General features: G+C 39.8%; 4 protein-coding genes across 6 annotated transcripts in view; 1 reads left to right on the top strand and 3 right to left on the bottom strand.

The window, feature by feature from the left end:
- Positions 1-11,271: 11,271 nt before the first annotated feature.
- MKKS (MKKS centrosomal shuttling protein) lies at positions 11,272-15,973 on the bottom strand. The gene is made up of 4 exons (XM_075496907.1): positions 14,983-15,973; positions 14,287-14,462; positions 13,469-13,579; positions 11,272-12,999 (listed from the first exon to the last, which is right to left on the bottom strand). Exons 1-4 carry the CDS (start codon positions 15,971-15,973, stop codon positions 12,559-12,561), a joined length of 1,719 nt encoding a protein of 572 aa, XP_075353022.1. The 3' UTR covers positions 11,272-12,558.
- A 245-nt stretch (positions 15,974-16,218) lies between these two features.
- LOC142407423 (uncharacterized) lies at positions 16,219-16,444 on the bottom strand. The gene has a single exon (XM_075496912.1). It carries the CDS (start codon positions 16,372-16,374, stop codon positions 16,222-16,224), a length of 153 nt encoding a protein of 50 aa, XP_075353027.1. The 5' UTR covers positions 16,375-16,444; the 3' UTR covers positions 16,219-16,221.
- Positions 16,445-17,345: 901 nt separating this feature from the next.
- Positions 17,346-18,983, bottom strand: LOC142407422 (uncharacterized). 2 transcript variants are annotated; one of them, XM_075496911.1, is made up of 2 exons: positions 18,837-18,977; positions 17,346-17,601 (listed from the first exon to the last, which is right to left on the bottom strand). In XM_075496911.1, exon 2 carries the CDS (start codon positions 17,586-17,588, stop codon positions 17,397-17,399), a length of 192 nt encoding a protein of 63 aa, XP_075353026.1. In that variant the 5' UTR covers positions 17,589-17,601; positions 18,837-18,977; the 3' UTR covers positions 17,346-17,396. The 2 variants fall into 2 exon arrangements, with proteins under 2 accessions (XP_075353026.1, XP_075353025.1); XM_075496910.1 differs by having other exon boundaries at positions 17,348-17,605; positions 18,837-18,983.
- A 33-nt stretch (positions 18,984-19,016) lies between these two features.
- The window catches only part of SLX4IP (SLX4 interacting protein), an 81,014-nt gene continuing 78,150 nt past the window's right edge, over positions 19,017-21,880 (top strand). The window contains exons 1-2 of one of the 2 annotated variants that reach the window (XM_075496908.1): positions 19,017-19,300; positions 20,547-20,699. The gene's annotated coding sequence lies outside the window, so the exon portion shown is untranslated. The remainder of the gene's footprint in view (positions 19,301-20,546; positions 20,700-21,880) is intronic. The other variant, XM_075496909.1, reaches the window with a different exon arrangement.

Below are 21,880 nucleotides of genomic sequence, written 5' to 3'. Positions count from 1 at the left end.
TGACTGCAGTCCCATGACAGTGTTGCAGCAAGCCAGAGTAATTGATGACTTAGTCTTAGCATAGCAACCAATTTTTTTCCTCTTTTTTTTTGTATTTTGCTAAAATAGGTCTGGGTTTGGAAGGATTGGACACCTGCCACTTTCTCTGTCCTTCACTTATTGCCCATCTGCAGCTGACAAAAGTGTTAAAGTATACAAATAGCAGAGGGAAGAAAAGCAGCAAAAGCAGAGAAGCAGATCTTTTGATTTGCATAGTTACTCCAGACAAAAATTCAGCAAAAGGCACAGATTTCCTCTCTTATGCTTGTTTCCCTAGTCAAACAATTTGCCAAAAAGCTACTTCCAGAAGAACGGAGCTTCTCATCCTTGATTTCAAGGGCATCTCAAAGGTTTCAACCTTTAATGCAATGTGAACTTCAGTATTAACTTCACACACAGGTACATGAGAACCGATTCGTATAAAGCTGCAAAATCCCAAACGTCCAGATCAAACAAACACTTACTCTTTAATTTATAAGGATGTGGATGTAAAGCAGAAAATCTCAGGCTCTCTGTAGACAAGATGTGAGTTTAGGACTCATGAGACAAAAGATCAAATACCACCTCTCCTCACCTAAGGTGGGACCTACAGCATCTTAAATTAGGCCTCCTCTTCTAATCTATCTGGAAGCCGCACCTCTCTACACTTGCTCTGTTGTAAGGATTATCTAACAAAGTGAGCTCGACTCTGCCCTTTATTTTATATGCAGACAGTTCTGACTGAAGAACGCTTTTTTCTGTTTGCCTTTTTCAACAAAAACAGGAAATGCACATGGGTTTTTTCCTCTCAAAAGACTCAGCCTAGTAGTTAGGGCACTCCCATGGGCTGTGGGATGCTGCCACACAGTGCAAGGATTTTAACTAGATTCTCAGGTGAATGCCCCAATCAGTAGAATATCCACTACACCCAACTGGGTCTCTCCTAACTTCCTTCATTCCCATTAAAAAAAGGCAAATAGGGCTTCTTTTACTGTATTTATTATCACAACAGGAAACAAGTGGAAAGTTAAGTCCCCAATGTACGTTCAAAGATCTGTTAAATTCACCTTGCGGTGTCATACTACTAGCACTTACATAACGAATAATTTAAGGCTGCTCCTGCCGCAGAGGACAGTACTCCATCTCGGGTGGTTTGTCCAGCCTACACTGTGCTTCGCAGGTGTATTTTTGAAGCTGCGTTTTGCACGCTTATAACAACTTAGCACATTGGTTTACACAGAGCAATGTGACCATTTAGGCATCAGGAACCTAAATCATTTTAAATACTTGCTATTACAGAGTAACTAAGCAGTCTGGAGTACTTTTACTATGAAGTAAGTTCCCTAGGCAACTTCACCTGTAAACTTTTGTATTCAGCCTTATGACTATTATCATCTGATTCTGTGAGCTATAGAAGAGATGGCATTCAGTACGGGTGGGCAGAAGAACAGGGACACCTAGAGAATTCAAGAATAGGACATGCACATCTTTCAGATTTCTTTCCTTGCTGTCACACAATAAATCTGTTTGGATCTTAAGCTCAGCCCTCCTGCACTGTCCCCGAAGCAGATAAAAATGACCTCCATGATCTCATGATTCGTATGACCAAAAGCAGAGCCTCAAAATCTCTCTAAAGCATGGTCCAGGGTCCTAGAGACAGTCCATAGAAACACTTTTATATCCTATCCTGCTGTTTCAGTATTTTCACCATGGCTTTTAGGTACTGGTGTTAGTCAGAACTAGCCCAAGCAAGGCTCAGCCCTAGACATACTCCTTCACAGATCTGAAGTCTCAACGGAGCACTTACTTGCTTTTGAGCGAGATTTTATTGTTGCTCCGAATATGGACATACCTAAAGAAACACACATTTAGACATAACTGAGAAATCGTCCCAACAGCACCTATTAAAACTGACAATCCAGATGCAGCCTGACCCGGAAAGTCCTTAAACTGCCGATTGCTAGAACCTAAGAGAGCAGTCCAGGAGAGTTCTTGCTGTTCTTCCCTCAGCACTTAAAGGCCACTGTAGACAAAGATAATTGCATCTCATCTGAGAGTGTGCTTACTTTGTCTCCTCTCCAGTCATAAGTTTTGAGGACCGGGACCATCTTTTTGGTCTGTACCTTGCTTTCTGCCTTCTGTACTCAAACAGCGTCAAGGAACAGACCACGTGGTGATGGGGCAATGACGGACTTTTCCCACACTCCCAGGACAAAGAACAGACAAAAGTCTTCCTGACATTCCTAAGATTTGGCCCAAATTTTGAATATTTCCCTTTTAAAAAATTGGAATAAAATCAGATCTACAGTTTTACTTACCATACAAATCACTGTATCCCCCCATTAAAAAAAAGGAAGGAAAAAAAGCTTAACACATACCAGACAATCAAAAGAAAAACAAACACACTAGCTTTCCAAAAGGCCAGAATCTCAGCAACTCCAGCTCTTGCAAGCTAAGCTGAGCGCACAGCACTATGACAATATCCTCCTGGCACATTGTTTAAGGCCAAAAGAAACCAGTAAGCGTTCGTGCGAGCTCTGGGAACGCAGCAGTTCCTGCACCTACCACCTGGCTGAAGTTGAGAATCTCTTTGGAAGACACTCACTCTTCAAAAACATCTCCTGGTTCCCCATCGAGGTCTACACACAGTGCATAGCCTGCCGTACTCCGATGATAACCAGAGCCACACAGACCTATGACTCTCTTCAAATTCATCACACGAAGAACCTTCTGGTGAGATAATTTCTTAAACTCGATTTGCTATCAACCTGCCTCTGAGGATTCTGCCAAGAAGAGGCTGAAGCACAGAGTTTCAGCTTCTGAATGTCTCCTTATGGCAAAAAGTTCACCTCTGAGTGACTTACCCATGACAAAGATGAGCACGTTCAGCTAGACTTCTACCAATAGCCAGACCCCCAGGTAGGACCCATCCTTTTTTCCTAAGTGTGACAGCTATGAAGAGTATGTCTGTGTGGGAATTTAGACTAATTCTTGATTAAACATTACTGAATGCAAGTGACAAGCGTATTGGACATAGTTTGCCAGTCTTTACCAAATAAATTTAAGCTTATATATGCAATGCACTGATTTTCTGTTCAGGTTTTCTTTCCACTAAATGCACAGTAAAGACCATAGTGTACTCGCCACACAAACTATTCTATCTTTTTATTACCTGGAAATATCAATCTAATTCTCTATTCAGGGAGCCTTTCTACACAATTATGATAAAATTGAGTGCTTTCCTTCCCCCTGTACAGAAATAATCTTTTGGCCTGTGGCTCCAAATCCACTTGCTCCTCTGCATTTCTTGGCTGTTTCTAAAATTCTATTTATTACAGCTATGGAATTGATTTTGTGCCTTACAGTTACTGCTGGGTTTGCCACTCACTATGTCTAGTCATCATTTAGGCTGACAAATATTCTCTATCTGGAGCTATAAATATAAATACAGATAAGTAAGAAAGACTTGCAATTCCAGCAACGGCAAGCCAGTGATGAATTGAAGGCAAAACTCATAGTAAGCCAGGCAGCCTTGCCACAAGGTCTCACAGCAGAACAAAGAAATATATGCCTTTCATGATTTGCACATTTATTTTGAACCCTTTAGTACCACCTGCCAGGCACCTCGCAACAACAGCTGTACAAGACCAAATCATCGTGGCAGATAAGCTCTTATTTCCTAATAATACAAGTAGTCCTTCTAAGATTGGCAGGCCTATTCAAGAGAGGTTAGTATTAACATGTTAAAAAGGTAACTATCTGCAGCATCTTTCAGTATGCAAAGCTTCAGGCAAAATGTCTGTCAGCAAAATGTAAACTCACCTCTGCTTTATCTCAGAGGTGGAACATTCCTAGCAAAGCTCGATGAAATGTTAAGCCTTGGGTTTTCGTTCAGTTCACATGGAAGCCTCTCTTGGAGACCAGGCATTTCATAGCTAACAATTACGTCCCCCAAATTTTCAGACACTGCTCACAGGCACTTTAAGGAACCGTCAAGAACCACTCAAGGAATTCCCTCCCCAGAAAATCATGTCTAATGCCCCAAAGTAACTTTCTTACAATTACTTTTTAAAAATGGTAAGTTCAGGTCTTTTCAATCACTTAATGTTGTTGCAGATTTAAAAGAGGAAATAAAATAGGGAAAAGACAACTTAGTTCTTTCCTTCCCATCCTCCTCAAAATAATCACAAGATTAAAAAGTTAAGGTTTAAGGGTGGAAGGAAAAAAATCAGTTATTTAAAATATCAAGACCTAGTAACTGAATTCAGATTGTGCACTTACTGGAGCAGAGGCCATATGTGCTTGCAAAGCTTTTAAAACAGCAGAACTTTTAATATTACTAAGATCCAAGTGTCAGGAGAAAAAACTAATAATTGAGGCTTGAACTTACAGGTGAACACAAAAAATTTATACTTTAGTGTTGTGCCAAAGACACCTACAATTCCTCAGCTTTTGTCTTCTGTAACAACACAGGCTCATTAAGTCTAATTTTCTTAAAACAGAATGACATGGGGATATACTGTTATTTTAATTTAAAAAAAATCCAAAACACCACTGTTTTTTTTCCTGTAAAGCGCATTTAAGTGCAATATCTGCATTAAGTGCATGCAGATATTGTAAAACTTTTTTTTTTCCTTACCTCAATGTAAGAACAACTCCATCTTCCTTCCCCTAACTCACACACTAGATTCAGATGTAGTCCTGGGTGACTTTATGCCTAAAAGTAAGAGTTTTAAGAGTGACCTATGAAGAGTTTTAAGAGAACTAAGAATGACATACGAATTTATAATAAAGGTAGCAATTGTAATGACTAAACTAAGAACACTGAAATGAACTGCTTGTTCGAACTATTTGCTGTAGTTTGCTTAGAATGTTAACTTCATCCTGAACTTAAGAACCGTAACAAGGCAATGCTAAAGCGATTGCTCAGAAAAATTCAGCCATGCAACTGTATATTTTTCTCAATTAATAAATAACTCCACTGTCTTAAACATAAGCCATGCAGTAGAGAAAAATACGTGTTGCTACTCATTGCCTGCCTCTCTTCATAAATTGGTTCCACCCCATGCCAACATACACAGATCCAAATGGAGACAGTCCAGAGTGTTTCTCTAGTAGGTAAAACAGCAACCCATGGTTAACCTCAAAAATTCTGTAATGTATTCTATCTATTCCTTAACATACAGTATATTAAATATAAGCAATAATGTCACACAGGAGTTATTCTTGTACAGGAGCAAATTCTTCTCTGGCCCACAGAGAAAGGCTGGAGTGACATCTGCTGTTCCACATGCAGTTTTAGGAACAAGATTTTTTCATTTAGCAGCCATTTTGATTAAACAGATACAATGGATCTTCTTAACACCTAAAACCAGGATGCCTGTTCACCCGTGCTCCTCAGAATGCCGCTATTCTGTTGAACACTGATATAAAGAAGTCCTTGAAGACATTTCACATTCACAAAGACATCAAGTGCATACAGCTTTTCTTATATGACACCATAATATTTCAGTACTCAAAGGAGGATTTTACACAGCAATTTTCATTATTAAAAATGTAAACTAATTTCTCTGCTGCTTTGCTTTGGAGAGGAATACTTTATTTGGAAAGGCCCGCACCATGCCAATAAAAAAAAAGAAGATTGGATTATTCAATGCAGGGTTCAAGTATTCCATTTTCTTAGCATTTTGTATTATTCTATTATATTCTTCTAATTACCAACACATACAAAACAGTTTATTTCAAAGGTAAGAGACAGCAGGGACATCTTTAACTATCTTAGCTACTGCCTGATTAATCATGTTTCAGCTGAGAGCAACTTTCAATTAGAAATGTTCCCAGCTGGGAAACATTAACACATTTGAGTGGGCAGACCAAACACTTCAGCACCTGTGTATAATACTGAAAAAAGCATAATTTATGGACAAATTCATGTTTACGAGTAAAGCATCACAAAAGGAGAGTTCAAGACCTGATTCAGTGAAGATGCCTGGGCCAAACACAAAGAGTGGAAGTCACTGCAACGCTGATCACAGAACTACATGACACAGCAAAAGAGTTTCAGGAGATGCCTTCTAGGATCATGATTTTAAATACCCAAAAAGAAGTCAGGTACAAATTAATAATTTCCCTTTTCTCACCTCTGTTGGCTGACCTCAACAAAGAAGAAAAACAGGAGGCCAGGGTTAAGGCATGTAAAACCAAGTGAAGAATTTGTCCTACCTTTGTTAGTTACAGAAGACATATTTGCTTGCTTGCTTAAAAATGAAGCAATGGAAGGCAAAAAAAAAAAGAGAAAAAAGGCTGTCTATGCTAGACAGCCATGCCACACACACCCCTGTTTAGCAGACACTGTGCCGGTGCAAAGTAAATATAGAAAAACTCACTTCTTGGAGTCACCTCTCCACCTTGCAACACTCATGCGATGACAGGAGGGCCGTGGGTCGATCCTCTATCTATATCACATACACGCTCGTATCCTCAGACCACACTTAAGGAGGCTTTTATGGGTGCGGGTAGGTGCTCTTCCCATCCGAACTCCAGCCAGGGAGCCCCACACGAAGCGGCTCCTGGGCCATTCCCGTTCTCAAAGATACTGGGAAGCCTTCCCAGAAAGAGCCCATTTCAGGAAGCTCCTCAGTCCTTAGGCACACCTTCAAACCCTTGTTTCTCCACAGGTAGGTCCCAGTGATCTGCCTCTTAAGGGAGCACGGCACCCTGTCACACCTGCCCTAGATAATAGCCATCAGCAACCACACCTTCACACCATCCACATCCAACAGAAGCTGGGTTTTTCTTTGCCCCTGCTGCCTGTTTTTTTGAGGTCAGTCCTTTTGGCTGGTTGATCTCCAAAGGAGTGGCACATGTCCCTCCTGAAGCGCTCACCACACAAGCAAAAATCTCTTTTTCCCCAGCAGCTCCTCCAGGAATAGGCTTTGCTAACATCTCTAGTGCTCTTCCTTGGCTATTGCCCTCCCCCCCCAAGTTTCTTTAAAATCAGCAATTTTTCCACATCCTTCAACAGCAATTAAGAGCAGGCTCACAAAATGGCATCCTGCAAGGTATTTCAGAGGCATCAGCAGGAGGGGCTGCACAGCTTCTGTGGGGAGAGGCTGGTTCCAGCAGCTGCACCACAGGGCACAGCCCAGCCCGAGCCATGACAGCCCTATCTCTGCATAAACAGATTTTTAAAAGGGCAAAACACCACTCTGCAGCAAGGAGTGAGGGCGAGAAGTGAGAGGAACACAGGGGGAGGAGGTTTATCTCAACACAGGAGGTTTTTCATCCTGTTTTCTCCCTCTGTCCTGTTGAGGCAGGGAGTGAGCGAGCACCTGGGTGGGCACCTGGCAGCCAACCATGGACAACCCACAGAGATTCACCTGCAAAAGCCCACTTGTAATCCAATCAAATGTACCAGAAACCCAAAGACAAACTCTGCTAGAGCTTATGGTCTGCTGGCACACGAACAAGGAGTAATAAATGAGGGTGTAAGAGTTTTGCCTCTGCCCCTCAAAGTCACAAAGTCTTTCAAGAACTGGAACTACCACAGTCCCTACAATTCCCTGAAAACCACTCAGTGATCACCCTTGATTACCTCATCCATCAGCAGAGGATCCTGCATAGCCCCACACACAAGTGATGACTGAGTCTTTCCAAGTCATCACTACAGACTAGGGAACTCATTTTTCCCCCAAGCTCCCATTTTTTTTTTTTACCCAATACTCACGAGGTGTAACAGATCAGACTAACAATATCATAAGCCTTAAGGGAGAAGATACTAAGAATGACTTTTAAAGATTAAAGAGAGGTGATTCAGCTTCTCTACTTGTAAAAAAATCTAATGGTTTATAAAAAGAAAGTTATTGATAAGGAATAGCTGTTGATGTTGCGGTGCTGCACACAGATGCTTAGCAGGTAACATGTAATAGTGTTATAATAATAAGCAGCTAGTATTTAATGTGTACCTGGAGAGAGCTGCTGTTGTCAGGACAGAAAATAACAAAGACACCAGTAATCAGTTTGCAGGAGCCAGACAGTACACAGTTGTGGCCTTCAAGGCACATGATGAAAGCTTGAATAAAAGGTTTTCATGCGCAAGCAGATTTCAAAGTTCAAGTTTAGAAAGATGTTTGTAGTAAGGTAGAAAAAATTCTGCAGGAGATATGTCTACAAGATATTTATATAGGTTTAATGTAAATCTAGGCCAAGAATAATGGAAGTCAGCACAGTTAAAGATAAAGAGTGCACACCCCAATGCTGGAACCTATTCTGCAATTAATTGTATTGGTGTCTGGACTAACATCATGGTGGCTCCAGCCACATATGCTGTGACTACATTTCTGCTTCCAGTATAAAGAATAAATCTGTATCTACTTTTGAGCTTATAATGTGCATGACTAATTTATACAGTGCAATGTATGTATATAGACAAAAAGTAAAGGTATTTCTTAACTGGGAATTTAAGATCACAGTGTTACCGGCCAAAAAGTTATTTAATAGTACTGTGTAACTTGTCTCTGCTGACAGGCAGGTAGAAATAACCTGTATTTACATTACTGGATAAAAGCTACTAAAATTCTTGAAATAAATATTGTAATGTGACTAGCAACTGACTTCTCAAAAAGCCCATCTGCACAGATTATAATCGTGCTGGAAGCAGTCTCTTTGCAATAAAAACAGACTGTTTCTGCATCTTCAGAACAGTAGTAAATGCAAATCCAGTTAAAGTTCTTCCTATGACATTGACTGACTCATGGATATTGATTTTTCTGAGATTGAAGGGTGTAGTACTTACATGACTCAGTTCACGTGGCACTACTGAAAACGTGACAAATACTACATTTTGCTACTCAGCACAGCAAAATAAAGGCACAAGTAAAATTCAGAAGTTCAGCTTTTGGGTAATATGAATTATTTTGCATATGCTCTACTGTGCTTGCAATATTCCAGGCGGTATTTTTCTTCCAAGCTTTGACAACAATAAATACTCTCTTATCTTACCGGGACAGATCTAACACTGTAACAGCTGGTTAGCCTAAAAATGCCCAAACATTTCTGAAAAAAGAATCAGTGTTACACTACCAATACAGTAAGGTTAGGTTCCCCAAACTCCTAAATCTGTTTCTACCCTGTCTTCAAGGATGAGCATATGAACACCTGGTCTGAAACACATGCAGAGCACAGACTCTGAAGACATACATGATACAGTAAGGATTGCTGAGGTGTCTGACAATGCTTGTCTTGAAGTTCAACCATTCCTGCACAGGGCTTTAAGGTCACATTTCTTTGGGTGTGTGTACCGAAGATGTAAGGCAATAAATTAGGTTACTGTTAGCAACAGTAATATACTGTTGCTGAAGTTTCAGAGAAAAAGAAAATGCATCCAGATTCAATATACAGGGAGAACAGGGAAGTTTTACCTAGCAGAGTAGTTTAAGGAGTCTACATAAATCCTGGCCAAAGTTCCCTTAATGAAATGACTATAATATTTCAGCAAGGATTTGAGTTTGTTTTGAATTATCTATTTCTTTGTTCCTGTGCAGCAAGTAGTTCTTCACTTTACATCTGGATCTTACTTAGAACTCTTCACCCACAAATCTCCATGCGTTAAGAAGAGTTATCTTTGTTCTCATTTTATAGATAGGGAAATAGACAGAAAAAGACTTCAGATATGGCTCAGAGGGACTCTACAACTTCACAAATCAGTAGCAGACCCAGTGAAAAGCCGGTATTCTGCATTCTTTGGCCATGCCAAAATAGTAACATTTAATGGTATGTCTACTTGAAATAGGATGCAATAATAGAAATACTAACAATCCCTACATTAATCAGCATTTTCAGGTCTTCACTTTGAAGTTTTAAATATCAAATGGGAACTGAAATACTGAACAAAACCTGAAATACTGAATTGAGGAGCAACTATATTAAACTGGCATCTTACTTAAATATGCTGACCTGAGTGATTGTAATATCAGCACTTCTTTTTGCTCCTGCTAAGCCTGGAGCACTGACACAGCTGAGAAGGCTGGAGATTAATGTTCTTACTTCTTGTGCATTACCAGTAGAATTATTAAAATTTAAATTAATAGCCTCTGAGCAATCTGTGGAAGTCAGATGTGACTGAGGTCATGATCAGAAAACACTTGTCTCTTAATAATACTTGCGTAATGCTAACTTTTCCCACTGAACAAACTTTACATTCCAAGGGGAGCAGGAATAAAACCATAGTGGCTTCTCAGAGGACTTACAACTGGGACTTACAATATTTCATTTTGTCAAATTCAAAACGCAGGGGGGGGGAACGCACCATTTTTGCACCTAGGTTTTATCAGGAAACATGGGAGTTCACCAAAGTTATTTTTATGTTGCTCTTGGATTGAGAGTCAAAATTCTATTTACTTGCATTTTAAACAGTATCCAAAGTTGTATTCCTCCTGTGTTACCCACTAAAGATAGGGTAAGACTAACTACTAAAGGTTCAGGAAGATGGTAGCACAACTGAGAACTGAAGCTGAACTGCCCATAAGCAGCAGTGCCAGCTGCTTATTTATCCTTTTCAGTCACATGGGAGACAAAAATTCATTGTTATGGAAACTATCTATATATGAAACAATCTTTGGTTCAGGTATAAATGGACTTTTACCTACTCACCAAAAATTAATTTTTTCACAATTTTCTAATGTGTGATTTTCTTAAGACAGGGGCAGGGGGCGGGGAGGGGAGAATAGAATTGGCGCTAACAACGGTTTTATAGGAGCTGTGAAGCAACCTTCAGACACCAAGATACAGGAACACTAACAACTACTTCTACTTAAATATTGTTTTAATTTTCACTTCACAGCTGTAGTCACTAAACTCAACATTTTTGCACTGCATAACAAGCTTCTATTATGGGAAGTAAAATACTCTAATTCAACACTGAGTTAGACACTCATAATTAGATGAAGTATTACCAAGATTCTTCCGTGCCTTAAGGTACACAGCATCATTTGACTTCATTATTCTTGATGTTTTCATATGGTTCATGGCATATGGGAGGATCAAGATATGAAAGCAGCCTTTTTAGTAGCCAACTTTGAACAGCCTCCATCTCAACCCTTGTAACATTCTTCCACAAATTCCCAAAGGATGTCTTATAGCACTGAAGCAATCACTTCAGGTCATAAAAAGATAAAGAACTTTAAATAACTTTTCATTTTTTCCAGTGAGAAAATTATTTATGCTCTCAAAATGAAAAGGACTTTGTACAAAAGGTCTGGAAAGATCTGTTTTTAATTACATATTTCAAAACTGAGTTATACAAAACAATTCTACTGCTTATACTCAGTAAATATATTAAAAACTTAAGAGACTAGGAAACAAATAAGCAGACTAGACTATAACTCGGATGTTTTCTGGAAAAGCATGTCATGAACAACTTGTCCCTTGTGACTGAAAAAAAAAGGGAGAAGAAAAGGGGCAAAGAAAATGAGTTTAAGCAAGAAACTGTAACACCCCTTTTGATCTTGCATGCAAGCTGAAAATGAGAAAGTTTCGATCATTCAGTCTACAGCCTTATTTAAAGATCAAAACAAGCCTGAGCAGCTTAAAGCCTTACTTCATTAAAAGAAAAGAAGCTATGCACAGTCAAAGAGTTAATTGAATGGTAAGTGGGACATTCTTTCTTGCAGCTTTGCTTAAATGATAGAAACATTATTTATAAACTGTCCTGTATTCCACAGAAGACAATCAAGGTCCACTTTACAAAAGTTTTTTCCACACAGTCTGCCATTTCTTTTCAAATTTTCTATTGCTACCTTAAGATCTGCAGGTTGAGTTTTAATAACTTGCTAAGTAAGTGTCATATACAAATTAAAATCTTCCAGCCATTTAGAAACAGAAAGTGCACATAGTGACAAGATCTTCAGAATATAATTTGAAAATAAGTGGCTCAAGATATTTGTTAAGGGGAGCCTTCTTTTTTTACCTACCAAATTAAAAATACCAGTGATAAAGTTCTGCTACAATACAAAAATCTGTTTGAATGTGTAAAGCCTTTGCTGAGACTACGTAAATTCTAATCCAGAACATACATTTTCTCAGCAAGTGAATCCATTTTTCCCATTCCTCTGAAGATGCCACAGAGTTAAACATCCAAAACTTTGCTTAATGCAAGGGAATATCATACAGGACTCCTTATATTCAGCACTTATTTACTGAAGGAGAACATTCAAATCTCCCAGAAGGACACGAGAAACTCAGTTTTTGAAGTGTCATTCACTCTTTTGAATACACTAATTTTATTACTTGTAAGTCATATGTTACTATGATTCATTGTATATTTGGCTAATAATTTAACAGTTCCTAACAAAATGTTAAACACTTGAAAATGCTTGAGGGCACAGTAGATTAACAATCAGAAGAATACTTAATGGCCAACAGTTTGATTTAAAATTTCTGTCGTCCATATTCTAACCATTTAAAGTATCTTAACATGTTAATATATTACTCTGCTTTCAATTAAGTATCTTGCTGTGCAACACAATTCACATAAGATCAGAGCTAATTTTGATCTTCAATTACATATGAGAGATCCAAAATCAGATTGGCTGTCTCCAGAGCTACTTGTAGGCCACTACACTTTGCAGCAAAACAGTCCAATGTCAGAAAGTCAGCAACCTTTACTGAGGGGTCTTTAGGGCAGCCCTGTATAATAGGAGAGCCAAATTGGCCTTGCAAAAGCCTCCAGTTGAGATTCTCAGTGTTACTGTTAATCCCACAGCCACATTTTGAAACTAAATCTGACCAATTAGAGACAGAGGGAAAACCTGATGGAACGAACCAGCAGTGTCCATAAACCATGTCTGTAAGAATTTCTCCACCATCATGATTCAGAGAGCAAGCTACAGACTCCAGGGAACGGCAAAAACCATCAGCAACCAATTGGTATTGTGTCCGAGAACAATCCATATCTTTAAAACTGCTGCTGGACAGACTACAGCTCTAAAAAAAAACAAAATCAGAAAATTAAACACTTACAGAAATAATTTTAAACAAACACATATAGTACTGTTGCTTTATTTTAAACTGATGGTTCAATCTTAACTAAAAAAATTGTTCATGTGATGATTATTCCGCAATAGGAAAGATCTCTAGACAAGTCAAAGCTGAGTTCTGCACGATTATCTTTCAATATCAAAATTCTACACATTTTTATTTTAACATTTAAAAAATAAGCACTTACTATAATAGATATCTAAAGAAAGATTAACAAAGTACAAATACGGTATTAACAAAAGTCTGAAAAAGATGTCATTAGCACCAAGTGCTTCAAAAAGACCCCTTCATTTTATATTAGCAAAAATGTGACATTTATTAATCTAGAAAAGTGTTTTAACTGTAGCAGTGATTCTACGTAAATTCTTGTTTCTTAAGTATATTAACCAGCTTTAAAAAACCTTGTCTTACATACCTTGTGTCTTATATACGAAGCCAAGTGAGTTTCTGTACAGCCACCTCCTAACAATGCCAAAGGTTCCTTCATCGTTAACTGTAACACATGTTCTGCAGTTTCACAGGCACGCTGAAAGCCATATGAATTTGCCATTAGACACATCATGATTATTAGGATTTGGCCCCATTGAAAAATATGGGAATAAAATTTTCAGTAGTTTCTGGGATGGACTTCATAAACTTGAATTATGTGTGGCTACAAAGCTGCTGAGTGATTTCCAAAGCCATGTTTACTTAATAAGAAATTGTATTTATTTGTCCACACTCAGTATGGAAAAGCAGAAGTTAAAAAGCTGTATTTTATCCCTTCTTTTTGCAAAACAGGGTTATATCTAAAAAGTCAATCCGTATCAATGACATTTCTAGAGCAAGTATTCAATGCAAAACTATGCTTGACTACCATTGCAGGTATTGCTGCTGGCCTTTTGCTGGGCAATTTTTTCCTCTATGCTCTCATAGACCAAGTAATGAGAATGAAAATATTTATCCAGCACTGGCCTCAAGAACAGGTAAAAAAAGTTTCTCTCTCTAAACAACTTCCTGTATTAAAATAGAGGCATTAAATGAACATGAGCACTTCAAGGATTTTGAAATTCTGGAAACAAGGGTGTTTCTGAATTGCTTTCTTGAAATTGTATACCTGAACTCTAACTAAACTCCATTTACGTACTGAAAAATCACTTTCCTAAACTCACAGTATCCATACTTCTCATTACTTCTTTATTTTTCCATTAAAAACCTGACTTTTCAAGAAAGATTTCAAGAAAATTTGCCTACCTTCAATTCATCCCATGCTGTTTCATTTCTGTTACAGAGTATCAAGCTGCAGACAACTGTGTCATGAGGAATGAGATGCACAAAATGTTTTGAAGCAAAACTCTCAATGCGCACATCTTTCAAACTGCCATAAAAACAGGGAGACAACGAATGTATGGATGCAATAGGCTTTGAACCTGTCCAATTAAGAAAAGCAGAAAACAGTATGAATTACTGTCATCAGAAGAGCTATGTGTTGCATTTCATAAAGCATGAGCTTTTTTTCCTCTTGGCTTTTTAAATGATATATATTCTTTAGTACCTAAAATTTCAATCTACACAGGAAATTACAAACAGAAACCAATGTGTTTTCAAAGTGCAAGACTTAGTGGTAGTTTAAGATAAAAAAAGTAATTGTTTTATTCTCATTAAATAAGTCTGAAAATCTATATTTGCAACCAGTTACTATAATTGGATATTCCTCATGCAGCAATTGGTAATCACATGTGCAGTATGTCATCATTAGAGCCTGCAAAAGACCAACGTCACCTTAAAAAATGGTTTTCAGACTAGAAAAGAACTCTTGCTCAGCTGCTAAGGTAGGATGCAGACAGAACTAAGAGAATCCTTACTTTGCAATGACACCAACCTAGACAGGTTTTCATTACGAGATGAACATTAAGGACAATTGTTTAGTACAGAAAATTCGCTTCTTACCTGTCATCCGACTCAGGGGTTCCATCAGAGATAGCCCAGCTCTGTCCACAGCCATGACATGGTTCTCTTTCAGATACTGTTTCAAGGATGGATGGATAACTTTCTGGCACACTACAAGGCCGACCTCATCATTAACCAGCTGCTTTCCTACATTGAGCAACTGATGCAGCTCTGACATTTCTAGAGAAATTCCATGATGCACTGTTATAGTTCCTTCTTCAGGGTTGAAGAGGTCTCCTGACATGGACACACAGAAAAGTGCTATCTTGATCATGTTTGAACAAGTTCTTTTGACAGCAAGTGGTTTTGCCAATTGAATTTCTGGTGTTTCTATCAGTAGTCCAGGAAGAACTGTAGAATCCACAACTCTTCTACCTTTCACAGGTACTATTACACACTTTCCTAAAACAGCATTAGTCTCAACATGACATGGAACAGTAAACATAAAAGCCTTTAAAATCAGCGTGGTGAGATGATCAACTTCTGGTTTATTAAGCATGCAAGCAGGTTTGCTTGTTAACACACTACGTACCAAACAAAGAAGAGTCTCAAGACTGCTAAAATCCACGGACACTCGGCAACCACAGACCTCAGATTTGAGGTAGTCCATACATAAACTCAAAAGATGCTTGCTTATTTTAATGACAGTGCAAGATGCAACATTTAGGCTTTTAAAGTTTTCAATCAAACTACAGCAAAGAATGGCAGTAAATAAGCCACAGTCACTGAAGCGGGATATATGGTTCTGTACAGAGGCCGTCAAAACACTTAATACAGGATGACTGACAGAAAGACGACTGAGTATGGCTGACGATTGTGAAGTTGTACAAACATAGCCCCCCATACCATTGTGGAGCTGTTTGAGTCTACCTGCAGGACCATAGCAAGATTTTAAGATTCCACTTAGCAGAGACAGTGACTGACTAACTGTATCTTTAGCTAAAGGTTCACTAATAAATAACGGAGGCTTTTTAGCTTCAAGACGAGACATTTTCAAAGTAAGATTTTAATTCTGGCCAAAAAAAGGTATTTCATTTTTACTTGGATCTATAATTCACAGCACTTTTTAAATTTAAAGTAGTACATTTTAATTATTTGCAGCCAAGGATTATTATTTTAAATGTGAAACAGTACATACACTACAATAATGACATTTCTGTGACTGCTCATCATCTATCTCTTAAAATGAGCATTAAATCCTATTGTGAAATTGGTACATAATGACAGCAGTAAGCTCTTTCATTCACGATGATCTTCCTTTTTAGCTTCTGAACGCGATCGAACAGATTTTTTTGCAACAAAGTTTACAAGCATGCTTCCAAAATGCACACCTATAAGTAACAGTCCTGCCCCAAGCAGAAAGTTCTTTCTACTCCAGCTAGCTTTCCTCATCTCTTCTGGCAACACTCACAGATGACAAGCTTCAGCTACTTATACCTACAATAAAAAACATAAAGGTATCAGGATAATCTTATGACACTATTGCATAGCTCAAACTGCTATTTTATTTTTCACAAAAAACTCACATAAGGAGAAATATCAAACTATAATGCCTTTTAATTGAGAAAACTTATTAATATTATGTATATTACAAGCATATAGTACACAAATTATACGTGTTTGTTAATAACTTCAATTCTGACCACTAGTTTATATACTGTTTTACCTGTAGGTCTAGAAGTAACAGGCCACTATAAACTGCACTTAATTGTACAAGTGTGTCAAAACCGTAGTGATGTTAAACTGTTTTTACTGGAGAACAAAAGAACTGAACTACTCAGCACTGCTTCCCAGGCAACCACTTCAGAAACAAAAGCTTTTAATACTCAAACAACTTTAAGAAATCTTTGCCTCTGAAAGAAAGGTTTCTGACTTCAAGATGCCCGAGATACACAATTTTTTTCAGTTCTTAAACACTTCAAAACTTAAAGGAATATTTATTTACATTTCTGTGTAAAGGTACAGTATTTAGACTTCTCTCATACTTTAGTTTCTTTTCCATTGTAATCACCATCCCCACTAACAACACAGAATATGCTAGTACATAAACTCACAATTATTTCTGGGCAGTTTTGAACCTGAAAGGACACTTCTGCAGACCCAGTCACAAGAGTTTGACTATTGCCTTGAAGTTCTTGGAGTTTGTTTTTAAGTATCTTTAAGACCTATAATACCATCACTTAACTGATCCTATTACATGGGATTTAGTAGTAGTTTTTGAGATGTGTGGTGCATTTTTTGTGTCCATGTAACTACCAGATTAACTGAGTTGCAAAAAAGAATAGAACTCTAGAAGACTAGAGTTAGAGCAGCTAGACTGCATCTGTTAGAAAATTCTCATTTGACTTATGTCCTGCCTCAAAGATGCAGATACAACTAATTAGGCAACTTACCCACAATACATAGCACTAATGCTATTTTTCTTTATTTTTGTGATCGCTTCGCATCACGTACGCCACAATCCCAGGTTCTGGAACAATGTCCTCAGTCTTCACTTGGAAAATAGGACTGGACTTGATGTAAAACCACCCCCAGTGCACCAGCCCAAGGCTAGTTCCCATAACAATCAGAACTTTGTAGTCCTTCCAGATGGTTTTAAGACCCATTGCAAACTGGCATCTACCTAGGTAAAGATAATTTATTATTTTAAATATATTCTAGAAATCCTTTTTTTTTACTCTATAATAATAGCACAGAACAGATGAACCTGAATGTTAATATCTTTAATTACAGTGCAGCAGATGATTAAAACACAAAATGACACAAGAAAGTCTTACTTTGTGAACTTCAAAAAAAGGCTATAAAAATAACCTCAATTCAGACATCTTGAAGTGTTAATTGCTGCATTTGCTTCAAGCTTTGGCATGCTAAATCTTAAAGCTTTCTCAGTTTGTTATGTTTATCTAATTACAAATGTTACTGCTTCAGATGGTAAATATTTGAAGTCTAAAACAAAGCAGTTTCCAAATACACCATTTTCTCCCCCCAGTTAATAAAATTCAATGACTAACCGAGCTCCTAATAGAATATGGAACTTTTAACTTGCAGGCCAAACAAGCTGCAATGCTTCCGACATCACTTCACGTTGCCCAGAGCAGAAGCTATGCCTGACTACCTTAGCCCTCCTTGCCCTCGATCTTCAGAAACTACAAGGTATCAGTACAAACATAATAAATACATCCTTGCCTAAAGAGAATGCGTAAGCCTCTACTTTCCATGGGATTTCATTAAGAATTACCAACTACAGGAAAGAAGGTATGTATACTCAGGTTTTCTATCAAAATAACTTCTTGGTTTAAACAGCTGCAAAGGCACAACTCAGAGAGTAAATGTTCCTACGCCTGCCCAACTTCATCCACCTGACAGGGGTAACGTGTCCTACCACCCCCCCTCCATCACGCTGATGGAGATATCACAGCTTCGCACCACTTGGCACACAAAGCAAAGCGGACTCGAAAGTCACGCAGCCGGCCGGTACGCCTGAGACAGCCGCACTCCGGCTGTAAGGTGCTGAGGAGACGCTGAAGCGAGCGGCAACGGCCCGGCCCAAGCAGCCCGCCTTCTGACGGGCGGGCCGGCGGCAGGGAGCCCACCGCCCCCGGTCACGCCGCCACACATCCTCAGCCACCTGCCCCCACCCCCGCGTCCCAGCGACCTTGCGGCGCGGACGCCTGAGAGGGGAGCGGCTCTCCTCGGGCAAGAGACACCTGAGGAAGACGGGCACGGCGGGAAGGACCGGGGCGAGGAATGGGGCCGGCACACCCGAGGCTTCTCTCCCCTTTCCTCACGCAGCAACAGGCTACGGGTGGGGAAGGCGCTGCCGGCCACCCCCAGGGGCCAATCCCGGCGCTCACCTCAGCTCTCACCGCAGGGAGGGAGGGGAGGACTCGGCTGCCCGGCCGCCGGCACCCCAGCGGCTCAGGCCCCAGGGGCCGCTCGCCCTCCCCTGCGCGTTTAAATGTCCAACGGCAGGAAGCGGCCTCGCGCAGAGCGGAAGTGCGGCTTACGCCCCGCCTCCCCGCCCGCACGGGGCTGAGGCTAGCGCGGGGGTATTCCTCCTCTCGCCCGCCATTGGCCAAGCCCTGCGTCAGGTGACAACGAGGCGCGCTCGCTCTCTCGCGGAGCCCGGGTACGCCTACAGTCACCCGCGTGCGGCTGTCTCGGCGGCCATTTTGCGTTCGGGCAGGGTAGGGCGGGCGGTGGCTACAGCCGGCGGCCATTTTGGATAGGGGAGAAGAAGCTCGTGCTCGGCAGCCATCTTACTTGGGGGCAGAGGAGCCGTTAGAACCGTTGGAAGCAGGCACGGCGCAGGGAGGAGGTACGGCGCGACTACGGCAGCGGCACTACCGCTGTTCGGCTGGGACCCTCGGCCGGGAGGCTCCTGGGGGGAGCGGCCGCGCCTCGGTCTTCAGTCTCGCTTAGATAAACGTGTGAGGTGATGAGGGGGAGCTGCCGCGGCAGCGGTGCCGGCCGGCTCCCGCCGCACCTCCCTCAGGCGCCGCCTCGGCTGGTTCCCTCCTGTGCCGCCCCCCCGCAGCACCCCCTCCCGGCCCGGCGAGGTGCCAGTCCCGAGAGCACCGGCCAGGCTTCAAAATACGTCTCTCTAATTTTTCTTCCTTGCTTAACTGCTCTTGCAGTCGCTCCGCGTTACTTCGGCGCGCACCTGTCTGAGCCTTCCTACAGGCGGACAGCGTTGCCCTGAGCAAAACAAGTTCAAGAAAACTTCGTTGCCTGGCCTCTTCTAAAAATTTTTCTTAGCTCTTATTCTATTCTGCGTCTTTTCTGTATTCACTCTTCTCCTCTATCTTCCTACTCCTGCAGTCGCTGTGAAGAATATTTTGTCTTACATTAATGTGTTGATACATGGGTTTATTTTTAATTTTGTGTACAGTTGTACACTGTAGCCAAAAGACAATTTTTTAATGCTTAATCTTCATACAAAAAGGAGTATAACAATTTTTTTTTCAGTTTTGTGGAAAAGCTGAATGCAAAGTTCAAACTTAAAAAAAAAAAATAAGGCATTCAGCAATGCAAGAAGATCATAGCCAGCACCTGTCTGTAATAAGCATGCTGATGTTCCTCAGAGTCTCTCATTCCTCTAGTTCTATATAGTTGTGTGGTGAAAGGGTAACATTGAACTTTAAAGGTTAAATGACAGTTCATGAAGGAAGGAGTGTCTATAACAATGAGCTAAAAATAGGCTAACTTGCTGGAAGATTAGTTTCCAAAGGTTAAGTGGAGAACCTAGGAACAGTGGGCCTAAAATCCTGAAACTGCAAAATGTGAAGGTTCTGGTATGTCTTCAGAACTAGAAATACTTTACTAAATATGTGAGTAGCTGAGTATAACACTGCTCATCCCAAGCTTAGGATCAGTTCTCAGAAACTGACTAAAAGAGTGCTGGGCTGGACAGTGTTTGACTCCGATACCTAAGGACTGGAAAGTTTAGAAAAATTCTCTTTTGTGTTGTGATAGTTAATTTTGAACTACAAAAATAGTTAATATTAACTTACTCTATAGAGTTCCTTAATTAGCATTTGTGTTTTTGTTTTTGCCTTTTTCAGGTGCCCACATTTCCCACGCATGGTACAGGTGGGCAGAGTCTGAAGAGTTTGCAGTTGTTGTGTTAGAAGCTGCTCTATCTTCAAGTGGGCATGTGAGGCAGGAGTTTTCAGTTCCTCATTCCTGAAGTAGAAGGAAGCTACTTCTTTGCTAAGGTAAGATGCTCTTCATCAGCTGGCAGAAAACACTTTAGCTCGCTCTCTAGGAGGCCATGTTTCCTGGCTTCTCAGTGTCTACCATTCCACTTAACATCAAATTTAGGAAAGAAAGATATTCTGCCACATTATTTTTGAAGTGTGTCTCACTCTAGCTACAGGAAACCTATGTGTTTAATTCTAGATCATGTTTTCTTGTACAGGCTGTCTATCAAAAATTTAGATGTTGAAATACTACAAATACCACATCAAGACTTTTTTTTTCTTAAACATATAAATATATATAGTTTCTGAGAGAACTTTTTCTGCCTTATTTGCTTATCTTCACATTTCCTTATGTACAGTTTCCTTTAGAGGTTTGCATTAGTTTGCAACAGATATGGTATGAAACAGATTCTTGTTACTAAATAGTAGCAATTGTAATAGATCTGTGTTTCTTGCGGGTTTTTTTCAACACAGAAAAATGGCAAAGTATTTTGGGGCTTTCTGGCTTTTTTTCTTGTACAATTGATGCGTGCTTTTCCTCATTTTCTGATGTCTTAGTATTGGGTATCTTTTCATCTGTGATAGTTCAGTGACTTTCCTGATGGTTCACATATTAGGTGTATTCTTTTTGGTTTTCTAAGGATTTGCTTATATTTATTCTGTCTGCTGTATTTCCTTTGTCTTATCTATATGGTCAGTGAAAAGAATGGGGTAGTCGGCAAACTCCCAAAGTCAGCTTATTCCCATGAAGAGCAAATTGAACCAAAGGTTATGTTTCTTGCACATCTCTTTTCTCTCTTTTTTTTTTTTTTCTTTTCTTTTCTTCTGTTATTTTGTAAATGGGATTTGGAGAGGATTTCTGCCTGCCAGCAGTCCTTCTCACATCAGTAGTAGCAGACTTGTTGCAACAGTAGTATTCTGGATGGCAAATTGTTACAAAAAAGAGGTTGGTCATGCCAGAATAAGTTCAGCTGATTGATCCCTGTGCTTGCTTTGTTCTCATGCAGGACATAAACTTTTGGAAAAGAGACGATGCTCTGGCATGTTTTGTTGCAACTCTACTTCATGTTATTGCTACTGTAAGGATTAATGATAAAACATTAGCAGTCCAAATACTGTTCTTCAGTTCACAAGCCTGCAGCACCATCATGAATTGTATGCCATATGCAGCTCAAAAATGGTGTACAATCTAGGTG

The sequence above is a fragment of the Mycteria americana genome, chromosome 3 (assembly GCF_035582795.1).
Source record: "Mycteria americana isolate JAX WOST 10 ecotype Jacksonville Zoo and Gardens chromosome 3, USCA_MyAme_1.0, whole genome shotgun sequence".
NCBI classification, from domain to species: Eukaryota; Metazoa; Chordata; class Aves; order Ciconiiformes; family Ciconiidae; genus Mycteria; species Mycteria americana.
The sequence above is the reverse complement of the archived record's forward strand: the minus strand, read 5'-3'. Positions and strand labels throughout refer to the sequence as shown.